Raw genomic sequence first — 16,894 nt, forward strand, 5'->3', positions numbered from 1 at the left:
ATTAATAATAGTAAAAATAGTGAGGATTGTTGGAATTTTTTAAATTACCTAACAAACGTAGTAGATTTTTTTCTTCTGTGCTGGAAATAAACTCGGTACATTATTATTAAAAAGTGTCGACGCGTTAAAAAGTCTTCTTTCTTAATGTCAATAATACAAAAAGAATAATTTATCAGTAAAAAAATTGAAAGGTAAATAGAAATGACTGAGGAAACAATGAAATTAAACAACTCAGTTATCAAAGAACCGATTAAATTTGTTTATGTAGAGATAATGGATTCGGCGTTGCTTACATAATAGATCCGGTCATTTTAAGTAATTTCGCCTTGACCTAACTATGTTAAAATAAATAGTTCATAGTTCACACCCACCTTAGGTAATTATGACACCTACAGACTACGCTTAGAAGTACCTATCGTAAGATTTATCTTATAGTCGTAGTCTACTAAACATAAGCTGTTTATACATTTATGAAATTTTTAACATAAAAAGGTACGTAGCTACGATAAACGCAGTGCTACAAAGTCATAAAATAAATCTACAAATTGTTATAAAAACTTACATATTGTCATATGTGATAACTACGTCAATATTATACAGTTTGATAGGATATTTATATTTCAGTGTTTGTTTTGACCATCTTAAATAATGGTACAATCAAATCATTTCTACAAATTCATATTGAAAGCGTAACATATTATACGTATAACATATGATCAAATCGCCTCACTTTCCATTAATCGTATCAAAATAAATAGAAATGTCGTTAATTGTACAGTTTCTCCAAAAAAAACAAGGTAGCATTGATAAATAATCTAAGCCTTGACATCGCAACCTTGACGTTAATAAGAGTTCCTAAATCATGATTAACAATTACGAAAAAAAGTATTTTATATGATTAAAAATTTGTACTTACGTTATCAAAAAAAATCCTTAGATTTGTTAAATCACAAATACCACAGATAGGAAACTATACAGCCATCATTGGTGCGATTAAGCTATTCATAATATTAACGAATTTACTGTAAGCTATGACATATCTACTCAACTACTATTTAATTACGTGTCTACGAATAATGGGAAAAACAGGCGAGGAAAATCGCGGAAAATGCGAGAACAGAGCGCGTACGTGTATTGCATCCGACGGTCGCAGGCAGACTGATGAGCCAACATTTTACATTGATAACGCTATATGACGATATCGTTTGTCGGAAACTGGAAAACAATGAAAACACTACCTAACTATCTACCTTCCGTCTGTTGTAGATAGATTGTATATAAACCTTAACTAAAATTCGAAAGGATTGATAGAAAAATTACCTACGAAATGCAGTACTGTTCAGTTATACACTCAGTTTTGCCTTTCACAATTTCGACGATAAGCAAGAGCGGTTGATAACTAATGATAAGATACATCAATTAAATCAGAGTATATTCAAGTGCTCAATTCAATGAACGTGGTTAAATAATTTAATAAATACATTACCTCTCACCTGATTTGAATCGTGTACAATAATGCATACTACACAAAATAAACTTCATTCCTTCTACTTATTAGATTTCAATAAATTTTATGCCATGGAATGGAATAAGCCCTAGAGCTTTTCTATTTTATAGGTCGCCCTTAAATTCGCACGTCGTTGGTAGACAGGATGGGCCAAAAATAAACTGGAACGAAATAACTCGAAATAAAACCCAGACCACTACTGGTTCATATTATGCAGTGTATAGAGATTTATATGAGTTATTCATTTTATTTGAAGAGAAATACCATACAGTTTTAAACACTGTTTTGTATTTCATCTAATTGGTTATAGAGGCAAGATACATCACGATAATCCTAATTTTATGGTAGGTACAAAGCAGAAAGTATTCCTTATGTTCTTGTACATGATAGATGTCTTTTTTCCCTAATATAATTCATTAAATAATCTAGATTGGAAAAATTCTTGTAATTAATTATAGGTACAGCAATAAAAACATATAATTTTTTGTAGAGCTTATAACAGTCATTCGCTTTTAATTGTGTATCAGGTGTCTAATTAATAGATATGATTATTTAAGTTTACTTAAATAAATTTTGTTTCCTGAGGCTAGGCTATATGTGATTTATTCAATAGCTTCTTATTATTAAATAGATGATTAATTTTAATGCAAATGTAATGTAAGGAATGAACTTTATAAATAAGAAAGAAGGAATTATATCTTATACCTTTAAACGAGCAATTCTTGTATATATATATATATATATATATATATATATATATATATATATATATATATACAACAACAAACACACACACACACATCCTTACAAAGGTTCGCATTTATAATATTAGTAGGACAGTAGGATTTAAATGTCTGTAAAGGTAGTTCATATAAAATTAATGTAAAGCGCATAACACTATTGTTGTGATGCTGGCCAAAAATATCTATCGCAATTAGGAATAATGTAGGTTTCTACTGGTGAAAGAAAATTCTTTTAGGTAAATCGCTAGTGAATTTGGATAATTCATACCCAGTGCTTTCAGGAATCATTTGTACAGAGATGTAAATTGGTGCATAATTTATTTTTCTTTTATTGAAGCGTAGATTTTTGAAGCATTTTAGCAATGTTTTATTAGCTTCACCTATACGTTTGTATGCTTGTATGTAACGGATCAGTTAACGTGTTAGCAATAGTTTTTTCTTGTGTTTGATTTTACGCGAGTATTATGGTTAGCACTAGATTTTACATTTTAAACGGAGAAGTTTTCTTCAAACTTTGTATACTTATCTATTTATTTTATTGACCTTTGTAGACACAGTGAAATATATTAGGTACATCTATATACCTAGGTCCTATGTAGGTACCTATATAAAGTCGTATTAGTTATAGAACAAGAATTCGTTATAGAACTAACGGATTTATGGATTTTAATAACTCTAGGTTTATTACATTTGGGTCCGATTGGTTTAGAAACTGTAAAAAAAACGTACTAATCTTAATATATTTAAATTACGTGTCACGTTGTTTGTCCGCGATGGACTCCTAAACTACTCAACCGATTTAAATCTAATTTGCACACCATGTGCAAATTAGATTTCAATTAGTTTCATCCAATGTAAAAGATGGGAAGTTTACATTATTTCAATTACGATAAAATACTACCCGGGCGAAGTCGGGACGATCAGCTATTAGATCCCTACTAATATTATAAATGCGAAAGTAACTCTGTCTGTCTGTCTGTCTGTTATGCTTTCACGCCTAAACCACTGAACCAATTTATTTGTCATTTGGTATGAAGAACTGAACTTGACAAAGGACATAGGATAAATTTTATCGCGAAAAAAATTTTAGAACGAGTTGAAATAGGGAGATGAAAGCGATATAACCGAATTCCACGCGAGCGAAGCCGCGGGCGGAAAGCTAGTTCTATTATAAACCTCAACAGTTTCTTGCCTTCTACTAGTGGGAATATAAATAGGCTTATTCGGAATCAATGATTATAAAAGGGTTACCTACAAACACTTTTACTACCTGTATCTTTACGATAGCTTTTAAAACAGAGCCTGAAGATAAGTCATTGTGAAGCGGGATTTATAAGGAAATGAGATATTAACCTCGATTTAGTGTGATGGCGCTAGCGTTAGTTATTACGGTCCCATAAGATCGTAGTTGCCCGTTTATTGTTCGTATCATATCTCACTCTGGCACTTGGTAAGGGTTAACGCGATTAGATTTGTTATTGTGTAAAAGCACTATTTAATACGAAGGCGCCGGTCGTCCAGGGCGCGTTGGGCCGGTTATTAATTTAACCGCAACTCTAATTAATCTTAGCTGTTGTGGATTCACACAACGGCCACCTATATTTAGAAATGAATTTTGACTGACATAAAATTTTGTAAGTTTTATGTTCGGATATTTTTCAGAATTATTTATTTGAGCGTACGGCATTATGTTTCGGCTTATAACGGGGATATTTTATAACGTAATAGTTAATTCTTATTAAATGCATTTTTTATCACAATTACATCGTAACTGATCTATACTATGTATATTTTAAGACTCTTTTTCCTCTTCTATGACTCAAAATTAAATGTTCTATTGCGAGAACAATAAAATATAACAACAATCTATACAATGGATCGACTCATACAAAGTACATTAAAGTATGTATGAATATCGTTAATAATAGATTCACGCCATCTAACGGCGATATATAGTACTTATTGAAGTACGTCTCTTGCGCACAAGATGGCGCGGATATAAAAATTACATCATAAATGTTATTTACAATGCTTCCAAATAAACGAACCATGATAAAATAATATATCAATTCATGTTTCCCGAAAATAGGCTTATTCAATTGGCTATTAATTCATGTATTTATATGTATTATCAAATTATAGATGAGGTAATTAAAATCATTAGACCGTCAAATTAATTACGATGATATTCATAACAGGTAACTATCAGTAGGTACTATTATAAATTCATAATAATGCATTGAAGCTAGCATTATAATGAAGGTATTCAATATAAAAATCATACATATTATACCTTTAATCCGTATCATCATGTAGGTATGTTCTTAAGTTATTTTTAAAGAGTAAAATGAGGACAGGGCTCGAAATATGTATATTGATACTAAACAAAAGCCCAATCTTGGCAAAGTGCTCAATCCTACTAATATAATTAATGCAAAAATTAGTTAGAGTGTATGAATGAATGTATTTGTTTGTTTTTCTTCCACGAAAACTACTGAACCGATTTTGATAAGGTTTGGCAGTGATGTAACTTTTGTATCAGAATAACACATAGGCATAGGCATAGATTACTACATAGTTATGCCCGCGGTTTCGTCCTCAGATGAAACCATACATACGTACATACCAGGCACAGCTAGTCTAAAACATAAATAAACTAGTTTGAGTCACCTGTTGTAATCGCATCATTGGGTAAAAGTAAATTACGAACAGAATATTTTCAATAGCTGCATGCTCTAATATCTAGTATCGAATAGCATGAACGTATTATCGTAAGCCGCCAAATAACAACCAATACACATACTCGTACCTACTAAAAGTGTTTGTTCATCTGCGTCAATAAACATCACCCAATGCTTCACATCCGTCATCAAATTGTTTCCTGTATGCCTAACCTTTACTCATTAGGACTATGCATCAAATAATTTACGAATGCTTTTCCCTCACAGGCAACTACGGTGATATAATTGCGATTTTAACTACAAGAAATTCAACAAATTTGTTGAAGTTTCAGAACGCGATACACCAATTTTAATTTAATCAGACTAATGGAATAATACTTCAAATATATCATTTACTTTGGCTCCTTGTTAAGTATATTCTATTAGGCTGGCACCTTCATCCGAGTTAAATATGATTTATAACGCTTGCTTTGTTGATTTAGTAAAAAAGTAATTTCGCGCTTCGAGTTTCAGGTTATTTAAACTCTAGCTTAAATTAAACATTAATTTTAATACGAAGATTATGTAAAAGTGTGTATATTTTTTAACATGAACATAAATCAATTGTGTATAAATATGCCAATGCAATTTTTATTCATCTAAATACTACAAGTACATGCTTGGCTCACGTGTCGCATTTTTTATGTCTACCTGTGTCTCTTCCATTGCATCAAAATGTGATCTCAGTGTTCCACCAAACCTCACATGCATATAAGAAAAAAACACACACAAAAATCCTATTCAAATGTACTCAAATTCTCAAATGCATTTGCATTACCTGACCCATACTAATGTATGCATAACAAAAATGCAAGCTCGCATGTTACACAAACTATGAATGACGAAACCGCGTTCTGCCACGACGACTCATCGTGACCACACATAACAAAATTGTTCATGAAAAATGATCTATTACAAATTATTTTTAACATTGACGTAAAACAAATCAGCTCGCCAATATCCCATAACTATTTGCTGCAACTAACTACTATCTTTACGGCTGAATGGAGCGCCAAGTGTAAGTAAGAAACTATTCATTGCCAGAAAATGGAACACCTTAGTCTATAGTTATTTTTAGTTGTATCAATGGTTACACAAAGCCGCGTATTCGTTTCGAAATAAACGCCTTTATCAATTAAACGTTATTTGAAATACAAATTGGTGATATTCGATAGGTACGATTAAAAGAAAATTTGCAAGCTACATCTTACGAGATCTATTTAATTTTATTATTCCTCAAATATATAGGTCATAAACTAACAAAAATACTGTACTTACTAAAAAAAAAGAATAAACAACGTACATTTTAATGAAATTACGCCGAGCGTCCGATGCATTATCATCAAATTATAAGTGACGATAATAAAACGAAACGTAGGTAAAATGTGTTCTTTAATACTTAAAATGTATTTCCATTACGAAATAATAAGAGAAACCAAAGTGTAATCAAACAAATAAAAATTGTTCTTTATTGTTTACATTTAAATCAATTACATTATTCGGAGTGAAAATTTTCCATAAAAAGGAACATGAAACGCAATTTCATGTAAACGTTTTAGACATATATTACATAGTATATCTTTGGTTATTTTCATCTAGTAATTGAAATTCCATAATAGCCGCGGGCTATCAGAGGGGCTTAGATTAATAATTTAGAGTGAACACTACGTCCGAACTCCGATCTCATCAATATCATCATTATGTCACTTTCACAACCGAACCGAATTTAATTGGAAATTATGTCTATATTACGAGATGTACCTATATGTTGGCAGTTAGCGAAGAAATATAAATGTTCGAGTAAACATTGCAATGTCTCAAATACTCATACCATTGAATTCTTTAAAAATTATCTCTAGATATTCAAGCTGCTAAGTGCTTTTTATATTTTTAGGTTCTCGAAAAGATGTAGGAGTCAAATTATTACATAAATACTGACATTGCGTTGAGATCACTCTTCCAAAATGCAAATTTTGTGCAAGAAATGTAAATATGTATGTATTTTACAGTCTTGAGTCACCAAGGGCCATTTAGAACGAATATAGATGATCTAAATATTTTCACGGACAACGCTCTTTATCTTGAACGATTTCAGTTGAAATTTTGGCAGCAGAACGTGTAGTATTTAATTTTTTATCTGATATAAGTCTCGATGATAACTTACACGGTGATAAATAAGCATAAAGCAACAAATGTGGATTTTGTACGTCAATAATTACTTTGTTTGCGCAGCGAGTTCGTCAATACGATGATAACACAGTTATCTAGCAAATGCTAATTTCCATTCGCAAACATATGTCTATCGCATTTCGCACATCTATTATTACCATTTATAGCATGTAATGCAATATGCACGCCAATACCGTTGCACTCTATTCAATAATTCGCAGAATCGAATGCTTAGAAAGTAACGCACCTAATTATGATATTTGTATTATGTTGTATGCCTAATTTGCTTTAGAATTTAAATATTTTGGCTTATAATTATATAATAATAAAACCTAGTTATTTTTGACCAAAAGGTTTAATAATGTGCTATTTAAAAATGATAAAAGGATTTCAATAAAATGTTACTAATCTTAATAATATTTATTGGATAAAAAAATTATTTTAAGGAACGGTAAAAAGCATAAATACGACTATGCAGGTATTAAGATATGACATTAATTTTATGTTCGTGGGTACATAGGTTGAAAATGATTCAACATTTTCCATATATTAAAGCTTGGGAAGGTAAGCATAGAACCTTAAAATAAATAATAATATATCTATTTATCTCGCTTACCTGTTTTATAATATATTTGCATTACGAAGTATTCTTCTATTCATACAACTTATTCTACAATCACAATAACAACCATGCCAGCTAAAACATGCTAATCCTAAATATAAATTAGTATTCGAGTATCTACAAGAAATATAAAAGAATTTATATATCACTTTCAACGAAATAGTCTCATGATGAATTTAGTTATTGTTAATAGTAAGATTATCACTGCACACATAATCACACCATGCGATGATGCTTCATCATTATCCGACTCACCAGGACTGCTACTTTTATCATTTTTATCTTTCACTGTAAAGTTCACAAAGTCTTGCAAATGATTAGGAAGTTTTTTTACATCTTTTTCTTCGCCGGAGTCAATCACTTTAATTTTATGTTCAATCACTTTCGGTTCCCTATATGTATTTTTATCGTTATCTCTTTCATCTTCTGTTTCAGGATCTTTAAAACCAAGTTTATTCCATCTTTCCTTTGCTCTATCGATAAATTCTTTTTCAATACGATTATTTACTTTATGTTCGAAAAATTTCAGTTCAGACTCACTTTTGGAATATGTGTTATTATTCAGAGCATGTGGCGGTTTGGTAATTTTTATAATTTTTTGTTGTTTCCTTTGCTCTCTCTCAGCCATTTGATTAACATATTCTGAATACATTTTATTTCTTACTAACTCTTCTTCACTTTTACTAAAAACGGAGAATAGTTTCCCACTTTCTATTTTCGGAGTAGATTTTGATGTGACCATATTATCATAAACGTATTTGGCATTGCGTGTGTTTGAATTAAGCCCAGATATATCATGAGTTTCTTCATCTAATATCATCGGTGCTCTAGGGCCTCTTCTTGGAGGAGGTTTTAGACGATCATTTTCTAATCTGTGTATTTCTGCTTCAACTTCTTTTTCTTTTCTTAAAATATACTCCATTTGTTGGTCACACAAATCTTTAGGTAAGGACGGGCGTCGTGGATAAAATTCGTCTCTTGCTTCTTTGTAAATATCGTTATAATGTCGGTGCATATTTTGAATAGATGATATATCATCTTCTATCTCTTTACTTAAATTTCCTGTTGAGTAGTGGAAATACTTGTTCTCATTTTTAACAGATTTTAGTGAACTTTCTATAAAGTTAGATGACTGATTGCATTCGTAAAATGATGATGAAAATTTTCTTGGTTTTGGGGGTGGTATGGGCTTGAATGAATTACAATGATCATAAATAAATGACTTTTTATTTTCATCATTGCTTTTGGTGATGGTATTATTCTCATTTTTTGCGTATATATTGGAAAAAGACGATAGATTACTTGAACCACCCTTGTTACCTGCAATATTTTCTTTAGAGTCATTTATTGAAGATGGTCGTAATAATGCTAATAAACGACTTCCAGTTTGAGACTTAAATGGAACATTAATTATGTCTTTGCTATCTTTGTCTTTTTCACGAATATCTACGGATATCTTGTGTTCACTTTTCATGTGTTCTGTTTTCTCTTTTCCTGATAATGTGTTTGTTTTTTCCATAAGCATTTTATGAGACGGTGATAAACAAACGTTGATGGGTGATGGGTTAGACACGGATTTTGTACAATTAATCTGAGTTTCATCATGAGTAATTCTTAAAGATGAATTCCGGGGTTGCACTGGGGGAGGAACTGTTTTAATTTTTGAATCTGTAACAGGCATTTTTGGCGACAATTTTTTATATAATTCCTTTTTATTGCTAATTTTTTCTGTTGCCTCACGAAATTTGTTAGCATCCAATGTTAGATCACTCATTTTTTGCAAACGTTCTGATACATTCGCCAATTCTTCCAAAATTTGTTCGCCATAAGGTAGTTTACATATTGTTCCTAAACATAAATCACGCAAAGATGGCGTTTTTATATCAAAAGTTTTTGATTCATCTTTAAATGAATTTTCCTTGATAGTTTCAATTACATCTTTTACATGACTTTCTGTATCTTCTAAATGTTTAAATTCATTGTTTGTTGCGCTGAATTCATCGGATTCATGGCCTGGTATATCGTTCAGAGAAGAACATTTTGGGTTGTATTTTGCAGTGCATTGAGAAGAACCTACACTACTAGATGAATCCTGACGAACTAATGACTCATTTGCCATGTCATTAACACTTTCCGAATCGGAAATCACTTCCTTTATTAAATTATTTATCGCATCATTTAATTCACATTTCAAAACTTTTATTTCAAGATCATACTGATCCACATTTTTTTTCGATTTTGGTAAGTCATTTTCGTTAAAATCATTATTTTTATCTGAATTATCTGCATGATTTTGATTCATAAAAATAAGCGGATTAGACACTTCTTTCTGTTCATTATTATCAATTTCTTTAACATATAAATCGGTGTTTATAACATCCGTAGATAAAACAACTATCTCGTGGCCATCAGTTGAATTATCGCGCTTTCCTTCCATAATGTCGTTTTGAGCCTCATTTTTAATTTCTTTCACAACATTTTTATCCTTTTCGTGTACTTTTGTGCTTTGATGAGACTTTTCAGATTTTGACCTAAAATTATTTTTGAGAAACGTATCGGTATCTGTAACTTCAATTGTTGGAGTTATTATTCGAACAGATACGTCGCTTTCGTCGTTATATTCGTCAATATCATTAATATCATATGCAGAACTAGTGCTACTCGATGAATCCGTTAAGTAAACAATTTCTGCCCCTGTCAATGATTCTAATTGTTTAGTACACCAAGCTCCTCTTGCTTCAGAAATTTCAGGATCTTTAATCTGGGCGTCTACACGAATACACTGTTGTGGTATGAGGTTTGTAATTATTTTAGCGTCTTTATTGGTTCTAAGTTTACTTTTACTGTCACAAGATCTATTGAAAACCTCGTCATCTAACTCGTCAGTGTCACTTTTATTTTCATTTAAGTATGAATGACGACGCGAAGTGGCTGAAGATTCTCCACTAACTTCCTCATTAATTACATGTAATGATCTGGGAGGCCCCAGTCTAGGAATAAAATTATCTTCAGCGAATCCTTTTTTCCTTAAGCGTTGTTTAATTTCACGTTCAACAATCTGTTCTATTTCAGTTTTTATTTCTATACAACTGGGATCTACACCTTGATTGGATGATAAATTCAAACTCTGCAGATATTTTCGTAAGCATCTTTCTTCCTCAGGGCTCATAGATTTAGTTTGTTCACATTGGGCTACATTAAGGGGTATCGTTGTAACAGACAACGCTCCAGGGATAACAGTATCTTCTTGTTTTAATAATTTCAAATCTTTGAGGTCTCCAGTATTTTCCCATTCAATGTCAGGATCGACTTCAGCGATTAAAACATTATTAACGTCAACAACTACTAAGCTATTATCGGTTTCATCCTTCTCTCCGTTGTCTAAAATTTCAACTATAGTAGGTTGATCATCGTTATCAACACTTTTACTTTTTATATTATTTTGTAATTTCGGTTTTATTTTTATTGTCTTTTCAGGAGATTCTACTTTATATTTTTCAGTTACAGATATGACTTCATCCTTAATTTCACTTTTTATAGCACTATCCACTTTTTCTTGATCTAAATCATCAGTTTCACTACGTTTTATTGCTTCTGTGTCTGAGACAAGCACGCTTGATAATAGTTTCTGTGGTTCATTAGTAGTAATATTTTCATCAGCTATCTCCGAATATTTATTCGATATTATTTCTGATGTTTTAGAGCTCACATCACACTGACTTGGACTCGGTGGACTATCATCAACCTTCTCTGATTCATTAGTAGAAACTACTTGTACATTATTGTTAGGTTGATTTTGATTTTTATTTCTTCTCTTATTTTTATTATTCTTACGTCTCTTTGGTTTATCCGGCATCCTAATGAAAACTAAACACTTGCACTTTTATCACTGATAAGCAAAGGGCAGTAAACAACGCATACACACAAGCACTGAATCGTATTGTAAATAGTTCGCGACACCGGGCTCTAGCACTGTGACTAAATTGATGGTATTAATGGTTTAATACAAGATAAATGTTACGGGTTTAATATCACAATATCACTCGTGATAAAAGATATATTTCGGTTACGGATAGTATGAATTTTAAGATTTGCGAGCGATAGCAAAGCGCGGCAGTCGTACGCCCGTTCGGCGATTTACTAATAATTATAAATGGGTTGAAGTGCGCAGGCGCAGACTTATTTTTGTGCCGTGTACACTGAGCGCGCGGCGATCGGCCACGAGGGAAGACCGTTCGGGCCGCCGGCTGCTCTGTACTACCTAACCAATGTATTATCAGCAGACATGATTGAAATTATTACTAATTAAAATTGCAAAGGTGTTTCTTGCCCTTTTCGGGTGTACATTACGGAGAAAAACTAACAAACAATAGACCATTTAAATTATATTAGGTTTGAACGGAAGTCACGTGGATTTGCCGTAGGTAACATGTTTTTTTTTTACGTGATGTAGGTTCTATACATTTTAACGAGTACGATGGCAATAATAATGAATTCATATTTATTTGTTTCTATTATCTAATTTATGCACCACATAAAGAACAAATGTTGTAAGTATTTATGTAATTACTACATATTTGCCGACCCTTTTAACAAATTCGTGCAAATCAAACATAACTAAAACTATGAAACAATCGTGTTTAAAATTTGTTGTACTGCTATAATTTGTAAAAGTATGATATATATGTATAGAAAAAATCTTATCAGATAAAAAGTGTTTTTCTATCTCTCTATTATCAATAATGCAGTTGTATGATTAAATAACAATATTTTATCATTACATAAAAATATGACAAGGAAATGTGTGATTACAATTAATTCGTTACGAGAGTGGGCTAAAAGTGGAACAACTGGCTCCTATATCTAGATTTACAGGTCATCTAGACTGATTGAACACTTCCAGTGTCCTATGCCTGTATTGTTATATATGCATTGAACTCCTGCAATTTGCATTCAGTCACAAATGCCATACAACGTTAACAACATTGGTTTGGTTATCTACCAATTTACAAAGACTGTTTGTTGATCTCACTAGTTTAGTTTTAGTATGGTTCTGCATTTCCTCTTGAATTCAAATTGGTTAACGTTTAACAATAATGCATGAAATTTTGTGACATAAGATAAGAAAAAGGATAAAATTACGGAATAAATGCAGTTTTTATTGTAAAAAACCCATAGAATATTTTTTCCTTAACAAAGACACGCCATATATATTAAAGTGTTTTTCTTATTATTATTTTAAATCTATTTTACAGTAATATATATTTAGAAACAACAGAAGATAAAAATAACAGTTTGTATCGATGTTGCTTTTAGATGTATCGTGTGGATTCACATTAATGAATGAATATAGGTCAAGACTTGGTAAAAGGTTTTAAACATAAAACCATTACATTAGCTGCGTCATGTATTCTATAACACTAATAATTGTTATTACGCGATCCAAAAAAAATTGATAACCTTTTATATGAGCTAGAATTATATAAATAATATCCGTAAATGTCGTCCTTGAAAAGTTTTCATTTGTACACAAAATTTATCAAAGTTGTATTTATATTTCTGGCATTGGTTTTGGGGTCAGCTTCAAACAAAACGATACGTTTATATTTTCTAGTACTTTTTTCAAGCTAACTTTTGAATATTTATTGTAGATCGTTTTGTTGCATCTCACCCAGAAGTGTCTTCTCGTCTTAATTGTTCCTACAGTCTTATAATTACTAAACAAAGTCTATGCGATTTAAAACCATATAATCGAACTTTCATATCCAGTGAGTCAACGTTAATAATAGAATGAAAATCACAGCAATGCGTTTTACAGGAGCAAATGTAATAAATCAAGCTCAGAGGGGTGACCTTCCAGAAATATCCAGTTTTGACGCGTCGTCTCGCTCTCTGCTGAACAATAAAAGGTTGATATTTGTTTGCGACTAGACTGGCGACTGTGGATAAACAACGGACATCGGATTTGCGATGCATGACATAATCGCCTCATAGATCCGGGCCACCGTGCCAAAAACGCACAGCCGATAACTTCTGTAGCAGTTTTTTGGCACACATTCAAAGGGTAATAAGGTAATTGTGCCGACCGAATGTATGAACCACTTATCACGTTTTTATTGCACGCGATGAATTGATGCATTTCGTTATAAATAATCTCATTGTTGTTGATTGCGGGCAATTTATCATGCTGAGAATTCAACGAATGGTTCGATTTTCGTTCGCAACAATATAATTTATATATGTTAAGTAAATGGTAAATATTCAATTATGCATTTTGAACGAATCGAAAACGTTTCTGAAGGAAGTCCTGTTGAATGGATAAATGTTTGATTTTGAGTTTGAGTTCGATATACATGTTTATAGTAAACAAAGCTAAAATGTTTCTAAGTAGTTATATTTATTCTTATGAATTCAAAAAGTAAAAATAAAGGCAGTTGTAAAACAATCTTAAATAATCGTTTTAAATTGAATGCCATAAAACGAGTGCTGTGCATTGTCTGTGTGTTATAGGAAAAAGTATGACACCCGCTTGAAAGATGATGAAAATGTTGAAATTTTAATACATTATTGTCAAAGATCATCCTTTGTTCGTTATCCAAATTAAAAGTAAATGGAACCAAAGTTTTCAGTAAATTAAACTGGGAGGATCAATTTCTTGGTATTATTTTTACTTTAGGCGTCCATGAAATTAATATTCACATTTTTTCATAATATTATATATATTTAATAAAAATACACACATTTTGCATTTTTTATAACTATCACTGGAGGCCCGTTTCCTTTCCTTAGCCTTTACAGTCTCTTCTTACTTATGCCAGTTCTTCATGTACTTCTGTAAACCTTAACAGCCGGTGGTGATAGTTAAGCATTCGGTAAACCATTAGCTCTGTCGCCCGCTTTGACTTAAAAAAACATTATAAGTAATGAATGATTATTAGATTCATGTTTTCCCTACTAGGCGTGTCTAAAATTATTGGTATTTCGCTGCACAACGAGAAGACTCAGTATGTATATGAAAACAAAACTATTACACACAGAAAGCAATAGCTTCAAGTGTTAAAAGTATGCAAAGATAACATGAAAACGTAATTTTATTCAGTTTATATTCGCATCGGCGTCGAGCGGTCACTGCATGGTAAATCTGATTATACTTGCTAAACACGAGTTATCCAATTACCTAGGTGCTAGCTTCAGATGCCCTGGGAATACAATGAGATACTGAAATGTGGAACCCAGTGCACGAAAGAGCAAAATGTTGGTAGGTACGTGTCGCCTCGTATCCTAGTTAGAAAATCAGAAAAGTATTTAGTTGTTTGCCATTTGCATTATATTCGAATATATTATGAAATATCGCGTGTCTCGATGTTTGTTTACACTTAACTACAGTACAATCTTGATAAAATTTTATATACTAATGTTACATGCTCAATAAAGGACAAACGTCTTTCAAGCGTCGATTTATAATAAAATGATATTATTAATTATATTGAATTATTATAAACTGTCAAGGTTTTTTTTAAACTATCTACTTTAGTATTTTTTCCGTTTTATTTCACGTAAGTATGAATCTTAACTTTCCAACTACGGAATGGGGAGAGGTAGTTCATAACTAGAAGTGGTGGTATCTATGGTTCATAAAACACAATTTTTGTATGAACGTCAAGACATGTAACTTCTTAGTATCCCCATGACCACGCTCGCTGTTATATGTTCGAAACGTCCGGTTAAATAATGTTATTAATAAATCGCGTTTAAAATCCATTAAAAGTCTTCAGTTTTCAACCCTACGTTGTAATCGATCATACTCTCATTTAATATAGCAACGTTATTTCGTAATGTTTTTGAATCTAAGGAATAAAAATTCCATTACTTATGAAACTTTATGAATTCGAATTTCACATTGTAAAATATGCATGGGCACAAAGGTATTAATGACTCAAAGCAAAATATAAATGTGCACGGATTTAATTAAAATAAAGAAACGTTCTTGTATAACTCCTTGTCACTGCTGTATTAATATAAAAATAGGTACACAGATTTATAGATGTGTCATGCAATGAATAGTTGTTTTTCTCTCTGGCATATACCTACTACCAAATAATTTATTATATTATAAATTCAATAAAATATCACAGTTATTTAAGCTACTATCGAGCAAAGAACCGATAATTACAATTTAAATGTATAATTACGTGAATAATGTTCATTGTGCTAATTGAAATGCTAGTGGAAAATATGAATAATTACCGTAACCTCGATTTAGAAACAGTAATCATAGGCATGATCGTTTGAGTTCTATACGTTCATTAAAATTGAATAGTATTATAAAGCTTGTCTCATAAAGCGAAGTACCCGAATTCGGTTAATTTATTATAAAGGTCAGGAACATATTCCTGAAGATCGTTAGTGATGAGCCTATCTAAGCTTTAAAAGTGTCGCATAAAATAACTCTCACATTTGGAATAACGAGCACCATATATTTCCAAGGTTTACGATTTAATAAACATACGCATAATTTATATTTTTTCTACATAAAGAACGTTAACTTCGTTGCTTCCTAAATATGTGCATATTTATAATTTAATAATTAATTAAACGTTGATAGCGATGACGTTATGGTAAACGAATTTAATAACATTTATTAAATAGTGTTATCTATATAATATTAACTCTGCCTTGTGCAGTTGACGAGATTGTTGTTAAGATTTTAAAAATGTGCAAAGAAAGGTAAAAGATCTGTTTTTTATACTGATCATAAAATTCATCATATAATGCCAAAAATGTAGTTAGCCAAACTTGTGTGAAGCTCGGAGAAAATTTAAAACACGGCGATAAAATATAACTCGACATCTAGGTTTAAATTGATGTGATAACTTGCGCAAAGTTCATGAAGATGGCACATTAATATGCCTTGATCGGATTTCAATCAAAGCAGTTGATATCTTTGAAATGTAGACTGCAACGCAAAAGTTATATGTGCGAGTGTCCACTTTAATAAATGTGGTATCTTCTCTCTTACCCTTTTAGTCCCATGTTACGGAAATCCGATAAGAGATATTTATTTATTTATTTATTTATTTATTCTTTATTGCACACACTTACAAAATATAAAAAAAAAGAAATAAAATTTAAC

General features: G+C 31.4%; 1 protein-coding gene across 1 annotated transcript in view; it reads right to left on the reverse strand.

Moving 5' to 3' along the window:
- Positions 1 to 12,017, reverse strand: part of LOC119838284 — a 58,284-nt gene extending 46,267 nt beyond the window's left edge. Inside the window, exon 1 of the mRNA XM_038364151.1 lies at positions 8,017 to 12,017. Coding sequence (XP_038220079.1) covers positions 8,017 to 11,617 — 3,601 coding nt within the window. The 5' untranslated portion in view covers positions 11,618 to 12,017. The remainder of the gene's footprint in view (positions 1 to 8,016) is intronic.
- Between the last annotated feature and the right edge of the window lie 4,877 nt (positions 12,018 to 16,894).

This window comes from Zerene cesonia, unplaced genomic scaffold (assembly GCF_012273895.1).
Source record: "Zerene cesonia ecotype Mississippi unplaced genomic scaffold, Zerene_cesonia_1.1 Zces_u002, whole genome shotgun sequence".
Taxonomy (NCBI): Eukaryota; Metazoa; Arthropoda; class Insecta; order Lepidoptera; family Pieridae; genus Zerene; species Zerene cesonia.